Genomic DNA, 18,962 nt, shown 5'->3' with positions numbered 1-18,962 from the left:
TTCAGTTGCTCTTTTATTGAAATAAAATGCTCTGTAAAAAAATCCAGTTTCTTCTGTTTTAGTAAAGACAATAGCAGGTTTTTTGATAATATGCAGTTTTCTGTTTCATTACCAAACACTAGCTGAGTCTTTGGCTTTTTCTCTGCCACCCTGGAAACAGTTATTGTGTCCAGCCCTCAGCACAAAGTCACCCTGGTTAATTATTAATGGGTCCCACAGTCTCAAAGGGCTTGGGTGACACTCAACACTCACCTGACTCAAGGTATGTAGCCTGAAGCAAACGCTGAGTTAAAACTAAATTGATAAAGCTAAACTAATAATATTAGTGTAACTCAAACATCAACTGTTTGGATCCTTAAAATTTCAACACTAGATGACACCAGTGCAGAAAGTAGAAACCCCAGCCATTGGCTCTGAGCGTAAGATCCCCAGGAAGTAGAAACAAACATTGAGCCAGCTTACATCACAGATGTCCTTCCATTTTATCCTAATGCAATATAAAGCAAGGAATATAAATAAAAGTGGCGACAAAGGTGGACATTTTCCTAAGTGAACAATAACTCGTGTCTTATTTGAGGCTGCAAATTGCAATCTAGTGTGATTTAAAACTGTGACCTGTAAATTCTTTTTCTCGTGTATTTTTAAGTACAACACTGAAAGAGAATTTATTTGGACCAACATGAATCAATATAATTATATATCAGTGTATTCACAAATGTCAAACTGCACATAATGTACATTACAGTATGTCATACAGTATGTAATAGTACATACGAGTCATGAAAAGATATTTTGAAACAAAATACATCTTTAAAAGGTGTGAAGGAAAATTGCTTCAAATTTTAGTTAGTATCTACATAAGGTCTGTGGTTAAAAAAAAAAAAAAAGATGAAAAAAATTCACCTGATTCAGGCCCCAGACATATTGTAGCAGCAATCCAGCTAAAAAGGTGCTGCCTTAATACTTCAATAATATAAAAGCCAGTTTAATCTTTCAACTGATATTAAATTAATTAATGCATACCACTAAATATTTCAAGATCAAGTACACTAATATTGTCAAAGCACTTCCATTCTCTAACGATGCCTTAAATAATTAAAATAATAACATGGAAATGTAATACCTTCACGTCAGTCTCTCTTATCTAAAAGAGATAAAATGAAAAAAATGAACATTTGTTGCAAGATTTACAGAAAAGTGAGAAAGCAAACATTTAGAGAGCATAAAGAGAAAGGTACAATAGCATGTTTCTGAAATATTTTGGTCACATCCAAAATAGGATTTCTACTGCATGACAGACTTCTCATCCAACCACATCATTATACAAACAGAGAGAGAGAGTAATTCCAGTAGAGGTAATTTTGGTTTAAGGATGGTTTTGCAGTTTACTCAAAAGTTCTGTGTCTTCATTAAACCTCGATCAGTCAATATCTATGTAGATAAGAACAGGGTGAGAATCCTGACCCATGCTATGGACCAACCTCCAAACATGAAGTATCCGGTCTTAAATGGCTGCAATCTGGCCTGGTAAAGACATCATCATCACAAGTTTGAGAATTTGTATTGTCGACAGCACAATAAGAGGTGCGTTCATCAAGGTTATCAATGGGCACAAAATAGTCTTGAACACTGACATGACGATTTTAACGGACTGTCTTTCATCCTAGCAATCAAATTGTATCCACTAGATATGTGGGTAGTACAGGTACTACTTTGCTTTTGCAGATTTGAAATCCTTAGTGAATCAGGACTCAATATATCCTTCTGGTTGCATAGTCTAACACCATGCTAGCAGCTCCAAGTAACGCAGGCTCCTCCAAGTCTGATGTGACCACTTTGATGCCCCGAACAGAGAAGAGGGCTCTCTCCGAGATGATGTGCTGCACTGGGGCCAGGTAATAAGAGGCCAAGACTCCGGAGAGAATCACTAGTGAAGGGTTCACTATGTGGAGGATGTTGATGATGCCCACACCAAGAGCTGTGGCAGCTACAGAGAAGAAGATGAGGAGAAATTCAATTTATGATGAGGTTTATCACCAGTGGCATGTGAATATAAAGGATGGTAGGGGGCTAAAGGAAAACTACATTCATTTTGTTCAAATGTGCAAAACATGATGTTTCTACGTTCTACTACTTGTCAAGTCCAGATTCTTGTGACTCAGTGAGCATACAGATAATGACATAAAGATGGATTTGTAACTACTAGCAACTAATACAAATATTGTGACTCACTGTCATTGCACTGCCCCTGCAAGGACGAAACGTTTGCTTGCATCCACTATTATTTTTTTTATTATTTTACATTAAATAACCCACTTGTTTAAATTTCTTAAACAAAATCCCATGTATGTGTGCTTGCTTTGTGGTCTGACCTTTGTTCAGAACAGCATCAGCTTTGGAGTTGCCCAGTTTGGCTGCGTTGATGAGGTGAGCAGCAGTGATTGGCTCAGAAACCTTCATATCCATTCCCTCCACCTTCAGCAGGTCAGCTGAGAAACAGAAAGTCACGTTATATAAAGCATAAGAAAGATATGCTGTTGAACTCCCTCTGAGAGATACACTATGTGTATCAGGAGCCTGCATAAGGAGTTAGTTTTTCACACTTTTAGATTTTAGTTAAGCTAAAGCTTAGCTATGCTAAGATGAAATAACAATGACACAAACATGACAGTGTCAGTATTGGTCAAAGTCTTATTTAAGCTTTTAGAAACGTTTGGCTTTTTATATAAAAACACCTTATTTTGGAGATGCCTATGTTACCCGTGTTTGTCATAGGCCAAATGAAACCATGATGTTTTATGTGATCATATAATTTTATATTATATGTATATATAAATATAATATACTATACCTTTCTGAGCCACATGTTGCTGATTCTCAGCACATTATTATTAAGCTTCATAAACATAACAACAAACAACACTCACCATCATGCAGCCTTTTGGCCTCTCTCTGCAGGGCCATGCCAGACGCGTAGGCCTCTATGCATCCATGACTGCCACATGAACACTCGGGGCCTTCTAATGAAACCATGATGTGACCCAGCTCTGCAGCGCAGAAGGTACTGCCATGCACCAGCTCATTGTGATGGATAATACCTCCTCCAATGCCTACACAGAAAGTCCAGATATTTACTTCCTCAGAATGTCACTATAATTAAGCAACCAAACTAATTTATTTAAGAATCCCATTATAAACGAACAAGGCTATAATGATGATCACAGTTCACTTACATTCCTGGTGTCTTACCTGTGCCTGTGATGACAGTAACAAAGTTCTCCACTCCTTTGCCATGACCAAACTTTCTTTCAGCCAAAGCGGCACAGTTTCCATCATTGTCGACCCAGACGGGTAGGTGCAGAGCGTCAGAAATAGGGGTTCTCAGGTCCACTGAAGACCACTCCTGAATCAGGTTCGTTGAGTGCAGGACTACACCTTCTTGTGGGTTTACACGTCCACCCGTGGACACTCCTGATGGTGAGATGGCACATTTTAACACAGCTATTGAATAATGTGTTGGTCTACATCAGTGTTTTTAATTAGGCCGTGTGTTTTTACATACCAACACCGAGGACCCTACAGTTGAGACAGACAGCATCTCGCAATGCATCCGTGCACATCTTCAATAAGAGGTTCATCCTCTCCTCAAAGGTCTTTGGATTCGGTTGAGTGTATTTCTTAACTATGTTGCCCTGCACAGAGGGAAGTAATGAAAGAACGAGAGAGCGACAGTAGACAAGGAGAAGACAAAGGACACAAAGGTTTTACTTTTGAGGTACAAATTGCAGCACAATGAAGACTTTGAGCATTACTAACACCCGTTAAAAAAAAAATATTTTTAAAGTTAAACAAATATCACAATTAGTGATCTGTCTGACAAGCCAAGAATAAATGATGCCTACCCTCATGCAGACGATGGCCACTCTGAGGTTGGTTCCTCCCAAGTCAACAGCCAGAGCACTCTGTGTCTCCAAGATGTGATCGATGTCCTGTGAGATGCAATCTTTCACCGGTGGGAAACAGAAAGTCTTCTGGAGAGGCACATCAAGGTTAATGGTTCGCAGAAACTTGAGAATACGAGGTACTGCGTTGCCATCACCATAAATTTTAGAGCTAAATGGAAACAGAAACACATTAGTGACAATATCCACTTAAAGAAAACATAAAAACATATTGTAAAATCTATGAAGATTAAACAAGGTTACAGAGGTTCTAAAAAGACAATTAATACAATAAATAAATTGGCTTACAGAGAACTTCAATACAGTGGCAAGAAAAGGTATGTGAACCTTTTGGAATTTCGTGGTTTTCTGCATTATTTTGTCATAAAATGTGATTGTGCTTAAAGTAATAACACAAAAGAAATTCTGATCTTTTATGTCTTTTTTGAGAACAACTATAAAAACCTTTTCGTGCTAGTGGAAAAAAATATGTGGACCCTTGGAATAATGACCTCAAAAAAGCTAATTGAAGAAGATTATTTAGTAGACTAGAGCTACTTCGACTGACAAAAAACACAAGACACACACAAGAAGAATACGTTTATGTGAGCCATACTTTTTACTCAAGAATTGTTAATTTACATAAAGCTGGAAAGGGTTACAAAGTGATTTTAAGGACTTTCTTTAAATTCACAAGTCTACATTCGGGCCAACAATCTAGAAATGGTAGTTGTCCTTAGAAAAAACAATGACATTTCAGAAGGTTCACATTCTTTTTCTTGCCACTGTACACGAACACTACATGTGTCCATTGTAGCTTTAAGTAGGCTAAGCAACATCTACTCACTAGAAGAGAGGCCAGTAACAAAAATCAGTAAACCTTTGATTTAAAAAGTGTGAATCTTTGACAAGAGTTGTATAATATAGATATAAAATAAAGAAGAAAGACAAGCTACAAGAGGCGTGGAAACGGTCAGTACATTGGACAGTACACTGGACATACCAGGGATATCTTTTTCCAAACTGTAGCTCCAGAGCATGGTAGATCTTATTGTGAGTGTCTGCATCTCTGACATGTAGAACATTTTCACCTGGCAGAAGGAAAAATGTCATAAACAAATATGCAGATTAATCACACTGTTAATATGAGCAATTTAATCTTGTCACTTTAGCAGTGTTTCTGTCTTTCAGCTCCTACAATCCGAATATTCAACAAGACAATAACTTGTGTCAGACATAGAACTCAGAACCACAACCATGAAAGGGGAAGAAGATTAACAGTATTCTGCTTATTTCGCCCCTCACCTGTCTCTCTGCCCGTTTGCCTTGATCCCAAGTTAATGACAGGTGTGCCAAAGGCCCCGGCTTCTCGCACTCCACAGCTGCTGTTTCCGATCATACAGCCAGCGTGGGACACTAGCTGGATGAACTGCTCGAAAGGAATGTGCTTCACTGCTCGGAAGTTGGGATGCTGCTCAATGCCCTTCTTGCGCATCACACGCACCATCTCCTTACTTCCTGTTTACATCAGACACATACGTTTTTTATTCAAGCAACCTCTTTAACACAAGTGTTAATTTGAAAAAGAAAGCAAAGCTTGGTTTAACATCTAGAGGCATGACTAAGTAAAACTAACCAGCATCAATGTTTGGAAAGAGGATAAGGGTCCTCTTGTTGAAGGACAGGAGGGCATCTAGCATTAGTCCATAGATCTTAATGGAGTGCTGGATGTCTGTAGTGACAGGATGCTGCAAAGCCACAATATAATCACCCTCCTGAACCTTGTCACCTGCAACAGGAATATAAAAGCACATTCGTCACCTACAAATGTACACTTTGGTCTCACACTACATTTGAGTCCATTCCTGCATACCCAGCCAGCTCTTAATAATGTCCATGTAGTCCTCTCTGTGATGAGATGACAGCAGCTTATCATAAGAAGGGCAACCAGCCAGCAAGATGCGAGAGTGGTCCTCACACATGGCAATTAGGTGCTGCTCTGCCCTGCGTGTGCAGCAGGCGTGGTAATGAGCTAGTTTACTGATGGCGTGGCGGATTGAGTCATCAATCGTACCACTCACCTGGGAAAAGAGGCGAGGGAGAAAGATATTGTTTGTTGTAATCTGGTAACATTTACCGCCAAGTTGTTATACTCATATATATCTAGTGTCTTAGGGAGAAGTGCATCAGAATCCCTTCTGCCAGTTATTTAACATTTATACATGTTTTTAAGTGTGTCTGTTACATTATTGTATTCTACACAGTTTTAAAAGGTGAAAGTATGAAAAAGAATTACGGCAAACACTATACAAAAAATAAGTATATATTCTTAAATTCATGACTAAACAATCACAAGCAGCATCTCTTATAATATTAGATGCTGCTCAACAGCGTTCCCTCCTCACCTCTCCTCCCTCCAGATGAAGTATTCTAATGTTCATCAGCGCTGCAGCAGTTGCCAGAGCTAGTGCGTCAAAGCGGTCACCGTGGACGACCAAGATGTCAGGGCGCAGTCTCTGCAGAACGTCAGGGAGTTTAACAAGTGCCAGCCCAACACTCTCCACCATGGCTGCTTCGTCCTCTCCTCTCACAATAGTGTGAAGCTTAGAGCCAATGTCAAAGTCATCCTGCTCAATCATACGAAATGTGTTCCTACAGAGCAGGACATAGGTCAAACAGAGAAAGACAAATTGAAGGTAACAGCTTGATAAATCAGTTACGCCATGAATTAGCAATGTTTTAGTCACCACACTTAACGTTAATTCAACTGATGCACATTGATTCTTTGTGACCTTGCCATTTTGTGCAATCACAGCAACTTTTCCATAAATGCATCGTGCACACTGCACTGTTCTTTAAAGCCTTGTACCTGAGCTGCCAGTGGAAGAGGCTGCTACAGAGTCGCTACAACTATGCATGAGAATCTGGGAGTGGTAGGATGTCTACAAAAGTTACTGGGGAGAACAAACAAAACAATTGTCTGTGAACAGAGGCTGTTGAATCCAGACCAATAAAGGAATCAAGGGAAGATCAATTAAATGAAGAAAAAAAAAAGAAGCAATGATTAGTGGTAATGTCAGTGTAGCTGAAATGACCTAAAGTCATAAAAGCGTCAAAGAAGAAGTCCGAAATTAAAGGTCTTTAAATAACAATTACAATTTTTTAGCAAAGCTGCTCTGAATTCAGGCATTTCAGGCCCCAACAATCCCTCAAGAAAGTAAAATGGAAAGGACTGAACTTAACACATTTTCTCCGTGGTAGATTGTGGACTCTTGTATTAATTATGACATTAACATTTTCACACTACTTCATTGTTGTAGAACAAAAGGCTTTTTTAGCTGGAAGCTTCAGTTCAAACTGTTCTTACCCATAGTCATCAATCAGATGTGAGCCCAGCACCACAACTTCCAGCTCAAACTCATCAGGGTGGGCTTTGATCCCAAACATGATGGGGGCCAGCTTGGAGTAGTCCGCTCTGTTGCATGTTGCAACACACACCCTCAGCTTCTTCTTACACTAAATCAATAGGAGGTGTAACCACCATGCAGAGACACACAAAGACCGTTTGTTGATTAGAATCTGGTAAACACAACACACACAAACATGCTCCTCAGGGATATTACCATCTCAACACAATCTAGTACTTTAAATACAGAAAAGGCCTCAAGTATGGATTTCTACTTTTTAACAGCAAGAAAGTGTCATGTCCTCAAAATATTCTAAAAAATGTTTATGTTCTGACAAAACCTAAAGTCGTACCTGATTCTGCTCTTCCATCTTTTCTCGGTTCCTTTGCATCCTCAGATAGTAAAGCTCCTACAGAACAACAAGAGAGAGAGAGTTAGATCCAGAAACAAACCTGTAACGTGTAACACTGTCCATTATTTTTAATGCAAACCCTACGCAAAGGTGATACTCACTTTGGCCTTCCAAATATTCAGATTCTGAAGCATGAAAACACAACAAAACTCCACTAAAAATGTTTTGTATTTGACATGACGAACGTTTGAAATGTTTTTTTGGTTTTTGTTTTTTCCAGAATTAGGAACCATGCTGTAGGGCAGTGCTTTAAATGGCAATGAAAAGGTCACACCCATACACTCTGGTCACATGACAGGAAAAAACTGGTAGACCTGTTGGAGAATACATTACCATACTATACCACTACGCTAATACATTTTTAGTGTGTGGAGTGTTACCATGTGTGATTGTTCTCCTTTAGCCATTTCTTTTAAGTTATCACATGAGCAGTAACAGTACCACCCAGGTTTCGGAATTGGCAAGTTGTGGAAATCAAGTATAATGTCTTGGCAGCAGTTGATAAACCAGTGCACACAGTCCATTTCCTTTATCAGATTTTTCCTGCAATAGCCTAACATTGACAGTCTGTGTGTACATTTAAAATATGTACTCCGAAATCTATCGTCAATCTCCAACCTGACTGTTCAAATAGTCCTGAGGTTTCCTGCTGTGTCACTTTGAAGTGTCTTCCAAAAAAAGGCCTATGGCTTCTTCTCTCGTTAGCATTCAACAGTCTGCATCAAGAGACGTCCTAATATGTCATGTTGATACAAGGAATGTTACAACGTAATTGGTTCTGAATGTCAGGATGAGGATGGCTTTTCTTATTCAAATCATTTTACAAACATTTGCTGCCATCTGGTGCTGCAAATGCACTATGACTGTCTAATGAAGCATTCAAAAACTATAAAAGGGTGAAAGGTTCAAGAGAAAACCCTGAATAAATGACTGAAGCAGACCAGATGCAGATGCTTCCACGTGGTTCACATGAGGAATTAAAATCAAATCAAACTCTGTCCCTAAACAGCAGAACTATTCTTTGGAAGACTAACGTGCTCCTCCCTCTGGCAGAGTGATAGTAGAATAAATACCAAGGTGCACTATTCCACAAGTGGTGGTACATGACTGTCTTAACACCTCATTAACCTGTTTTATGACTTGTCTGTAGTTCCTAAGTATAAGAGAAATCTTGAGTTATTGTGTATATGTATCTAGCGTGGTAAATCAAAAGGACCGGATATTAGACCGAAATATTAGACCGGATTGAGCGCTTGGAATTTAAAAAACCCCTGGGTTTAGATGTAGTTAGTGACTGAGCTGTATTTCACTGCTTTGTCCCTCTTGGAATAGGAAGAAGGGGTCACTGACATCAGAGTGAGCAAACAAAAAGTAAAAAAACAAAAACAAAACAAGGTTCCCACTGTGGCATGATTCAATCCATCATGTCATATTGTGTTTCATCACGTACCACACGATCCATTCTTGTTATACTGAACTTTAAATGCTGTCATGAAAGGCTTGGGAAGTATCTTGTTATTTTGTATTGTCATGATTTATGTGACTGGTGTAATTGCACTGAAAATTAAAGGCAAATGTAGAATGGAATAGATGGAACTTATAAACTGCTTTAATGCCATCAAATTGACCCACCCAACAAAAAGAAGTCAAATCCTAACTCAATGGGCTGGATGCTCCACAGAATGAGAGAAAACTCAAAGGAGTGTAGGTTTTTCAACTGGTCTTTCGCTCTTATGTGTTGGCCTAAAAATACTACAGTCTTGCTCAACTTACTGATGTGGACAATGAGAATAACCTTTTGCGTGTGACATTTCACATGTAATTTTTTGCCCCAGATCAACAGGATGTACTAGGGCTGCCTAATGTCAACATAATCACAGAATTAGAAAAAAACTGTGTGTGTTATTGTAAAAACAATGGCAACACCTGAATGCCACTCACTGTTGTTTTTGTTATTCAAGGTATGCAACAGCAATCCACAGTAAGACAGACAAATCAGATGAAGGCTTCAAACTTTAAAGCATTTTTTCAGAATATTGCTACTATGCATGACCGTATAAAGCACAATTAAACGAACAATCAAGTCCACATTTACTAACAGAAACAACATAATGTGACACACACTCTTAACTACAACCCACAAACGTGACATCTCCTCCTAGATGCAAGGACATACAGTATGTTATGTGTTGCATCTTGGTTTGCTCAACAGTGTACCAAACAAACACTTAGCAGGTGAAAATCGGGTGACTAGCGTTGCAATCAGATGAAATACATAATCTCATCACAATCTGAAACAAGAAAGTGAAAAACAGAAAGGGGAGCTTGCCTAGCCCACTTATCAAGTAATATGTAGAACACTACAGGTATACCTTGTTTTTAGTAGTCCACGGTTAATGGAAATTAAATAATGTGTTGTCACTTGTGATTTTGGTTGCACCTTATCACATCTTCTGCTATCTCTACGTCCACATCTTTATCACTCGCACATGTTTAAGTTAGTGTAGATAAGTTCTTGTCAATGTTACGCAATCTTGTGGCAGCTTAATTTCCATTTAGTGTGAGGACTGATTTAGGAAAGTTTACCAATATATCATCTCTGTCTCTAATTTTATGCTGTGTACCAGAGTCAAAGAAATGTTAAGACTCATTCCTCACTGCTGTTGGCATTGAGGGGTCTTTCTCTCAGTGGCTGCCGATCCTTTCTACAACTCTCATGTGTCGAGTCACACACACTAAATCCTGTGATTTGCCCTGAATCTCATTCATCACACTGTGGCATCTACTCAAGCATCACAAGACAGCATCAGCAGCCAGCGCTATGGTATGGGGGCAGGGACGCATGCAGACAGCAAAAGCTGAACAGGCTGGGCAAAGGATGACACAGCAATAGAGGCAGAGATACTTAAAATACAGAATCAAAGAGGATATAACAGACAATAGAAAGAAACGAAATATAAGAAAACAAAGACAAAACATCTGAGAGGGATGAGAAAAAGGCTATCTGACTCACATGGGGATTTATGCACAAAGACCCCGGATGCTTTTCCATCCCACGCCTCTGAAACTGAAAATCACTAACAGCTTGTTTTTCAATGCTTCTTTTTTTTCCTTCTTCAATGCAGCAGCATTAGTCAGCGGAGGGCTGGCATGCACCAGCTATCAAGCAGCAGAGGAAGAGAAAAAGAAAGAGAGAAGCAGGCTGACACAGACGTTCAGCTGGGGGGGAGGGGTCATGCAATAAAGGGGTTGGGTTGATTCAGCCTGCAGCACATGATTGGATGAGTGCAGGAAAAAAGAACATGTGGCATCCTGCCACATATACAGCCGAGGGGATTTTGTCAAAAGGAACTAAATTCTATACAATTTTCATATTTCTCTACTCCTTCCTGTCAAATGTCAGAAACAATATGATTCATTTTTAGCAAAATCCTCAGTTGTGATCATCAAAAAAGGCCTGGTTTCTACCACACCAAGAGGTAAAAGGTAAAACTCTTTCCTCCACATGTAGAGGAAAGAAAACATGTGGTGGAAACCACCTGAATTTAGAGACATCAAATAGCCATTCAGAACCATGCAAGACAACATCTACAGCAACAAAAATGTGTGTCCCTCTGTATAGACATAGAAGTGGTTGACCACACTGTGTTAAGCTTGTTATATCATTAATTTAAAAAAAGGATAGGTATTTTTTATTCATGGAGTATCTGTTACTTGTGTCAATGAATGATCCCAGTGACTAAAGCTAGGCATTTCTCAAAAAAACAAACATCCAGTTTAGTCACTTTATTTTGTCCTTTTCCACATAATTTTTTAGTATTTTTATTGCCAACTTTGCCATTTGCTCTTAATGTGCTTTACAAAGAGACAGACTGATTGTCCTGTGCTGATTACTCAGTCAGGTTGTACCCACAAGTTGATTAGTGCATGAAGTGAGATCCACTGTTTTTTTATGCACATTATGAAGCACTGTTGCTCATGCCACTGTTGATAAAAGATTCTTCACTGTATACTTTTCTGGGCTGAGGTTTGGGTTTGGTTAATCATCTTATGAACAAATCAGTCTCTGTCCAGACCTGCACACTCCCACCAACTAGCACAGATAAGCCGACACAGAGTTGCAGTTTAACTCTGGTCTCCTCTACGTGCCTTTCCTTGGGTCAGAACAGGCTTCGATCTTAGAGACCTGGTATTGACTGCCTTGTGGTTAGGGGTCAAATTAAAATAAAGTAATAAACATGATCATTCAGCCACATTTGATTCACAGGAGTGTTCACTTTCCCCCACTTTTACCACAGCTCTTTGTTTATATAGGAAGGTCAGAGACCTATAGGTTTCTGTTTTCCTCTATTTACAAAAAGAATTCAAGGGAACATTGCCACATCCATTTTTCCTAAATATTCACACAAATAAATTAGTTAATACATTGAAAAAAGCTGAGTAGCAAGACTGGTGACATGGACAGAATGACAACATTTTTTCTGTTAGATAAACTATAAATTCAAATACAGCAAGTGTAAAAAGAAAGCAAATGTTAAAACTACACTTATTCATGTATGTATTTCAACTACAGCTTATAAGGTCTTAATTAAAGGTCTATTTTTATTATAAAGGTCTTATTCCTCCTTTTGGCCCAATTCAAACAGTGTTAAACCATCACAGTCTTTAGTACTGCCCTTAGGCAAAGACATTTACATTTACTTTAAAGAAAAACTGGCAGCTCCTTGACCATTGTAATTACAGGGATACTCTTTTCTGAGTGCCATGGCCTGTTTTTAGTGTTGTTGGTGCCTTTATTTTGTAAATTATCTGCACTTGAATTGCAACAGTATTTAATCAAATACTGGAATAGAAGTATAGTCAGTGATTAATTATAGACTCATATCTGTCATTTACTAGTGACAGACAGGAACAGAGCGTCATGTTAGCACATTTAATGTAGGCCTGTATTTGACATGAGGGAATGGTACTGTTAGCTCCACCTCAACAAGCTGCCAGTAAAATTACAGTGTTGAAACTGTGCTCAGTGTTGACACAGATGTGACATCCTGGTTCACAACGGACACATACACAGCACATCAAACTGGACTAATCACTGAGCTGAGCATTAATTCAACATAGAAGAAGAACAGCAAACAAATGTAATGAGCCATGAAGTGTACACTCAACTTGTTTCTTCACGGGATTACTATAAATTCAACTGTCTACATGACATACAGCGGTTTCAGGAAGTATCTACATCATTCATAATTTTTGGACTTTAGTATGTTCTAGATTTGATTTAAAAAGAAATCACTATTTGCTCATCAGCCTACATTCAACAGCCATTAATGAGGAAATGTTTGAATAAAAGACATAATAAAGTGAAAACTTTTATTTATATTATTACTGTGACCCTGTTTGCTCTAATTTTCCATGATGTTTATATAATTTGATCGTAGCCACCAGAAATATAGCTTTTCCAGAACAAACTATATGTGAACACCCTATTAGAGTACCTGTCTGCCAACATGCAAGACTCATCCAAACAGTCTTACAAGGGACAGGCACCCTACATACAGTATAATTAATTACTACTTACTAATTACTCCCATCTTTAGTAGTAGACTGCTGTAATGGTGTCACTAAATAAACTCAGGCATATGCCGATGGTACAGAACTTTGCTGCTGGAGACAGTAGATGTCACTGTAGTGGAAAATCTACATTTAAATGATTTGTTATGTATTTTATGTTATGTTATGTACTTTTTTTCTTCTTTACAATATCATCATATTGTTAGATTATGGATCTGATGCACAATGTTGGAATAATTATTTAAGAAAATTATATTTATACACATTACACGAACATTGTTTCACCCTGTTTAGTCTGAATTGAGTAAATTGCAGATCGTCTATGTAGAAGAGCAAAGAAATGTAAAATGTGAAGATTTAATGGCAAAGAGCCAGATTCAGATCTCAGATAAGAGTATATGAAAGAGTTTCTCAGAGAGGGAACGTGTATCATGTTGCTTGCTTAAGCCAAAGGTCCAAACACAGAGCTCAGTTTTAATGCCACACACATCTGTAAAAACTCCCACAGCTTTCAGTTCTCTTAAATGCAAATCGCTATAACCTACAACTGAATTCAGTTAAATTAAATTAAGGCCTACTTGTTGACAACATGCACCGTAGTGTAGCTAGACTATCCCTTTGATTCTAATATTATTCTTTTAGTTTTGATTAAGTATTGTTAGGATTTATTTTCCTTACAAAGCATCCAGTCTCTCATCTTTAAGCCAGAGTGTGATTAAATTATCTTGTGTCTAGGAAGATAATCAAGCATCATAGGAAAACATCTGAAGGTGTGTCATACCCCCTGCTAGTGACACACTGCCATCTAATGTCCTTTTACAGGTAGCTGATTTCTGTGAGTGATGTCTTACATGTGAGTCTGTAGCTCTAAGTGAGCAGCTACGTTAGTTAACTACCTTTGTCAGCATCAATGTGCCTGTACACGTCTCCTAGTTCAGTGGCTGTGCCACAGTGGCATTTTTGTAAAGCCAGAAAAGTTTGTTAGCTAACGATTTAGTTGGCTATTACTCCTACCGGACCAATTCCCTTTTTTTCACACCCTCCTGATGTCTTTAAAGTCATGTTATCTGGACACAGCATCAGTTTCGTTCATTTTCCCGTCGTCCAAATGAATGACGATAGTTAGCTGTTGTAGCTAATGTAACTAATACTAACGGTACGTGGTGTAGCTGCACTGCTACGAAGTTTAGCTAGGAGCTCGCTGACAAGCAGACGGGGAATAACATCATCGCTAACACCAGCATAACAACATGAACGCATTGTTTTATCGTCTGTGTGAAACACGTTGTCCAAATCATCCTCACACACAGGCTTAATGTTTTTCCAGTGGCTTAAAGTTAGCTAACATTAACTAGCTAACTGTTAGCTGAAGTTGTCGATCCCGCTATATTTTTGTTTTTGTGAGAGGGATTACTACGTAACGAGTTACCTTGAAATGATCAAACAAGCAGTCTTCACCTCATGCCGAAACATCGATGATTATATTCACTTCTTTCTCTTCTGCTTTCTGGTTTTCAGAGGTTACAGTAAACGTGAGGGGCACCTGGGGACCCACAGGAGTGGGAGGGAGAGGATCAAGTTAGAGGCAGTTCACGACAATGAGACCGGAAGTTTGCTGTTCATAATAAAACCAGTGCAAGGGGAACCAGCACACAGGGGGTTAGCCCAAAATACATTTCTCTCTCTTCCTTCCCTGAAGTCGTCCTGCATAATTTAGAGCAGGAGTCAGCACAGCCACACCCAGTGATACACAAGTCATTACAGTATTAATATACAGCTTAGATCCAGCAACATCAACACCCACAGCATCCAGGGGGAAATCCACAGGCTGATCCCACAATGACACACTATATATGTAATAACCCCAGGTTGGCTGGTGTTATTGGGAAATATGACCAGAAACACTGATTTTTTTTAAGTACAACCTAAAGATCAGTGCAAACCTGATGACTCACATCCCTTAATACTTTAATTTAATATTTGTTTCCAATAGATTTCAGACTGACCCCAAGTACTTTTGCTTCACTGCACAACCCAGCACCTCTATATTGACTATCTCAGATCAGACGAGGAGAGAGTTGACGATGCTTCACCACATGAAGGCTGCAGGGCCAAATGGATGCTGGCCTGTTCTCCAACCCATCTTCAACCCAAGCCTGCACCTGGAGAGGGTTCCTTTGGGGTGGAGAAAGTCGGGCCTCATGCCTATACAGAAGGCATGATGTTGGCAACAACTATAGAATAACTTTCTCATCGCACATCATGAAGGTTTCCAACAGACTGATCTTTAATGACTCTGTTGTTGTAGGATGTATTCAGGGTGGAGACATCACCAATGGTAGTACTTGAGGGTGGTGGACTGCTTGGTGGACTGGTGTGGGCTTGATCATCTCGGGCTTAAAATCAATAAAATAAAAGAACTGGTAGTAGACACATCACTCTATTCAGGGGAAGGAGGTTAGGGTTGTATCAGAGTACAAATACCTCTGTACCTCTGTTTTTTTACCTCTGGAAGGAAGTGGTACATTGTTATTTTAGGAAACTTTATACCACTGTAGTGTAAGCTCAGCAGAGTTTTTTCAGGAACCCTGGCAACAACGCCCAAAGCCAATCTTGCTTCAGTGGAAAATTATCTGACAATGCAGAGTGTAGACTTTCAGCATGTAAAGATGGTTTTCAGTATGTGAAGAACTTAAATCAGCATTCTGCTTACCAATACACCCTTTATGCACCAATTTCTTTAGAAAAGATTCGGTATTTTAGCCCAAAATATTGTATTGTAAAAATTCAGTGTGTTATTATAACTTCTTATAGGCTTTATGTTTTAATATGTCAAGGTCTTGAGCAAACACATGAATTGGATCTATTGTGTCTATAAACAGTCCTGTCAGCAGATTTACACTGATTTGATTTTGAAGAAAATAAATATATATATAAGACCTGTATATATAAAAACGCAATTTTTTCTTTTTGACTATAAACCAACAGCAACAGCACGTACAGTGCATATAAATACATATTAAGACTAAAAAAATATAGTTTCACTTCAGCACTAGTTCAGAGCAGAGCAACCACACAGCAGTGGTGAAGGGGCAGAGTTTTGTCTCAGCTGCAGCCCTCATAATGCCTGCTGCAATTTTATAGCTGTGCTGCATTGCAGGGCTATTTTCCCCACAACCAGGGCTGGGGTTGCATAAGAAATGACAGCATCATAGTGGCTTAGATGAGTCCTGAGAGGGAGATAAGTGGAGGAGGCTTGGATAGGATTTGCTTGAATACTAAAAAAAAAAAAAAAAAAAAAAACAACTTTAAAGGTTTTTAGAAGGATTGAGGCCTCGGGTGCAGCGTGAAGCATAGAAATAAAAAGAAGAAAGAAGCAGACAGCAGAGAGCTGAAAGACCATTCGCTGTGTGTAGCGATTGAGCAGTGATAGGTTTATTGGAGGGGTGGCTTGGGGGATGAGTCACAGTGTGTGTGTGCGATACTGTAAAAGGTTCACTTACTTTGTTACCACCTCAGCACTCACACTCCTCTTTCCACTCATGACTGAGACATCACAAAACACTGCTACTCCACGTATTTGTGTGTGTAGGTTCAAATCAGGGGCGATAATGTCGACCCAAGAAGTGCAGCATGGACTGAATCTCTGTGTCACTGTATTTACCAGTGATGCCGCAGAACTAGCAGCTGTTTCTGCTGACATGTTGCCGACACACCAGCCTAAATCCACTATTCTACGAGTACGATGATTGGATCTTGAAATACTAAATTATTCACAATATGACAGAATTTTTAATTACTAACAACACAGTAAGAATTGTGCCACTGCTCTGGGAGAACACCATATTTCCGAAACAACAAGGAGCAGCCATCGCAACAACCAACCAACCAACCAACCAACTAACCAACCAAAGACAGTAAATGAAGGTTTTATGTGTTAGCAGTCCTGGTAAACACCCAGTTGTTACAGGTTTCAGAGCTTCCTTTTTACCTTTATGTAAATTCTTCTTCAAATGTTGTTCAGGTGAAACTTTATGAAGTAGGACCCTCCCTTCCCCTAAAATCCATTTAATCAGTTTCCCAGCAGCTGCTGAGGGACAGGAACTTAGTTATTCTGATGCAAAAAAACAGAGAATATGCCCAGTGGGCTTGGCTGCACTGAACAGGCCACACATTTAAATGTGGTTACGGTGTGTGATTTATTTTTGATGCTTGGTATTGTGGATGAACTGATTGAAACCAAACCAAAGTTTGGAAAACACATGCAAACTTGCATAACCTACTGTATATAACCAACAAATGAAATGCACAAAAAGTTACATATAAGGATGTTTAATTATTGAGCAACATGAAATTAGTAAGCAACACAGCATGGTTACATTTAAAGTTAGTGCTAGAGATTAAATACTAATAAAAACTATTAAAATGTGTAACTGTGCATATTTGACACAGACATCAAACACTGAGCACCAACAACAACACATGCACATTCCTCAGTGGTCTGCACCTTATGACTGTGTCAGGTGGTTTGCCTTTGTGCAGGAGCAGAATAAGTGCTGCCATTTAGGTCAGACTTCCATTTTTAGACTTACTTTTCCTTTGGATTTTTTTTTTTTGCTTTCTGTAATACCTGGAGGAACAATAAGTACAAATTGCATCCAATCTATGCTGCTGTGGACTTTTACTTTGACATACAGGTTCCTCAATCAGAGAGAGAAGTATATCTCTCAAAACTAAATTCACCCCCATAAATGTTGCCGCATGCTAAAGAATCTCCCAAGAGTTTTTTTTCCAGCTAAATTTAGGTGCAGAGCGTGTCTTATCACTGCAGCTGTCTGAGATAACAGTCGATAAAGAGTGCAGGATTCCTTTAGCTGAAGCAGAACAACAACAACTACAACAGATAAAAAAAACCCACACAGACAGTCAGTGTTAACAACAGTGTTAACCAAAGACAAAACTGCTGCTCTTTCTTCATCTTGTTGATTCAGTCACGCTGTTTTGACTGTCATTCAGCAAAATCACAGCAGTAGATGATGTTGGGACAGTGTGGAGACGGGACATTCACAGCTACATATGTGGTACATACCATATTTTGCTGAGCTCCTGCAATAACACCTTTGGTAAGTAGCCTGTAACCTCAGTTAATACTAGCAGGTATTTGAGAGGTGAATAATCACTCGCATCACTTACTTTAAGCTGTTGAGGAGTTTGGTGTTTGGGTGGGAGCAACAGCAGACAAAAATCTGGTGTGACGCAATGAATTTGCGCAAAAAGATTTATATTGGCCTGTTTTTCACTGTGGTACTTTGCTGTTGACACATTTCACATGCAGAATTTATACAACAATGCAAATTACACAGAACAACTCAATTTGTATGACGTACGATTTGAACTCAGATGAACTCACGCTAAACCACATAGTTACTCAGGGAATTCCCCCCCCCACCAATATGACCACAGTAGTTTCATCATACCACCCAAATGTCTTCTGTAATCAAATGTACTTTTCTATATTGTCCACAGAGGGGCAGCAGCATCACCAGAGTAGTTGTTTCACTGCCATCATCAGGGCTGCAATGCAAGCCAAGGTCTCATTCAAGGGCATACATCATATCTGCAAAGTCA

General features: G+C 39.1%; 1 protein-coding gene across 3 annotated transcripts; it reads right to left on the bottom strand.

The window, feature by feature from the left end:
- Positions 1-5: 5 nt before the first annotated feature.
- gne (glucosamine (UDP-N-acetyl)-2-epimerase/N-acetylmannosamine kinase) lies at positions 6-14,898 on the bottom strand. 3 transcript variants are annotated; one of them, XM_026360354.1, is made up of 14 exons: positions 14,764-14,898; positions 7,701-7,757; positions 7,309-7,457; positions 6,347-6,593; positions 5,815-6,022; positions 5,578-5,730; positions 5,247-5,459; positions 4,945-5,032; positions 3,903-4,113; positions 3,563-3,692; positions 3,250-3,471; positions 2,928-3,110; positions 2,373-2,489; positions 6-1,987 (listed from the first exon to the last, which is right to left on the bottom strand). In XM_026360354.1, the coding sequence occupies exons 2-14, from the start codon at positions 7,737-7,739 to the stop codon at positions 1,752-1,754; spliced, it is 2,196 nt and encodes a 731-aa protein (XP_026216139.1). In that variant the 5' UTR covers positions 7,740-7,757; positions 14,764-14,898; the 3' UTR covers positions 6-1,751. The 3 variants fall into 3 exon arrangements, with proteins under 3 accessions (XP_026216139.1, XP_026216138.1, XP_026216137.1); XM_026360353.1 differs by lacking the exon at positions 14,764-14,898 and adding an exon at positions 10,774-10,925; XM_026360352.1 differs by lacking the exon at positions 14,764-14,898 and adding an exon at positions 7,862-8,210.
- Between the last annotated feature and the right edge of the window lie 4,064 nt (positions 14,899-18,962).

Source organism: Anabas testudineus, chromosome 1 (genome assembly GCF_900324465.2).
Source record: "Anabas testudineus chromosome 1, fAnaTes1.2, whole genome shotgun sequence".
Taxonomy (NCBI): Eukaryota; Metazoa; Chordata; class Actinopteri; order Anabantiformes; family Anabantidae; genus Anabas; species Anabas testudineus.
The sequence above is the reverse complement of the archived record's forward strand: the minus strand, read 5'-3'. Positions and strand labels throughout refer to the sequence as shown.

What these genes read in the sequence shown, in the direction of transcription:
- gne (XM_026360352.1), bottom strand. Translation starts at nt 8,038, where the DNA reads ATGGGTGTGACCTTTTCATTGCCATTTAAAGCACTGCCCTACAGCATG. An exon ending in CTGTAGGGTCCTCGGTGTTG is followed by an intron (nt 3,472 to 3,562) that starts GTATGTAAAAAC and finishes TCTCACCATCAG; the next exon opens with GAGTGTCCACGGGTGGACGT. An exon ending in GGCCAAAAGGCTGCATGATG is followed by an intron (nt 2,490 to 2,927) that starts GTGAGTGTTGTT and finishes TCTGTTTCTCAG; the next exon opens with CTGACCTGCTGAAGGTGGAG.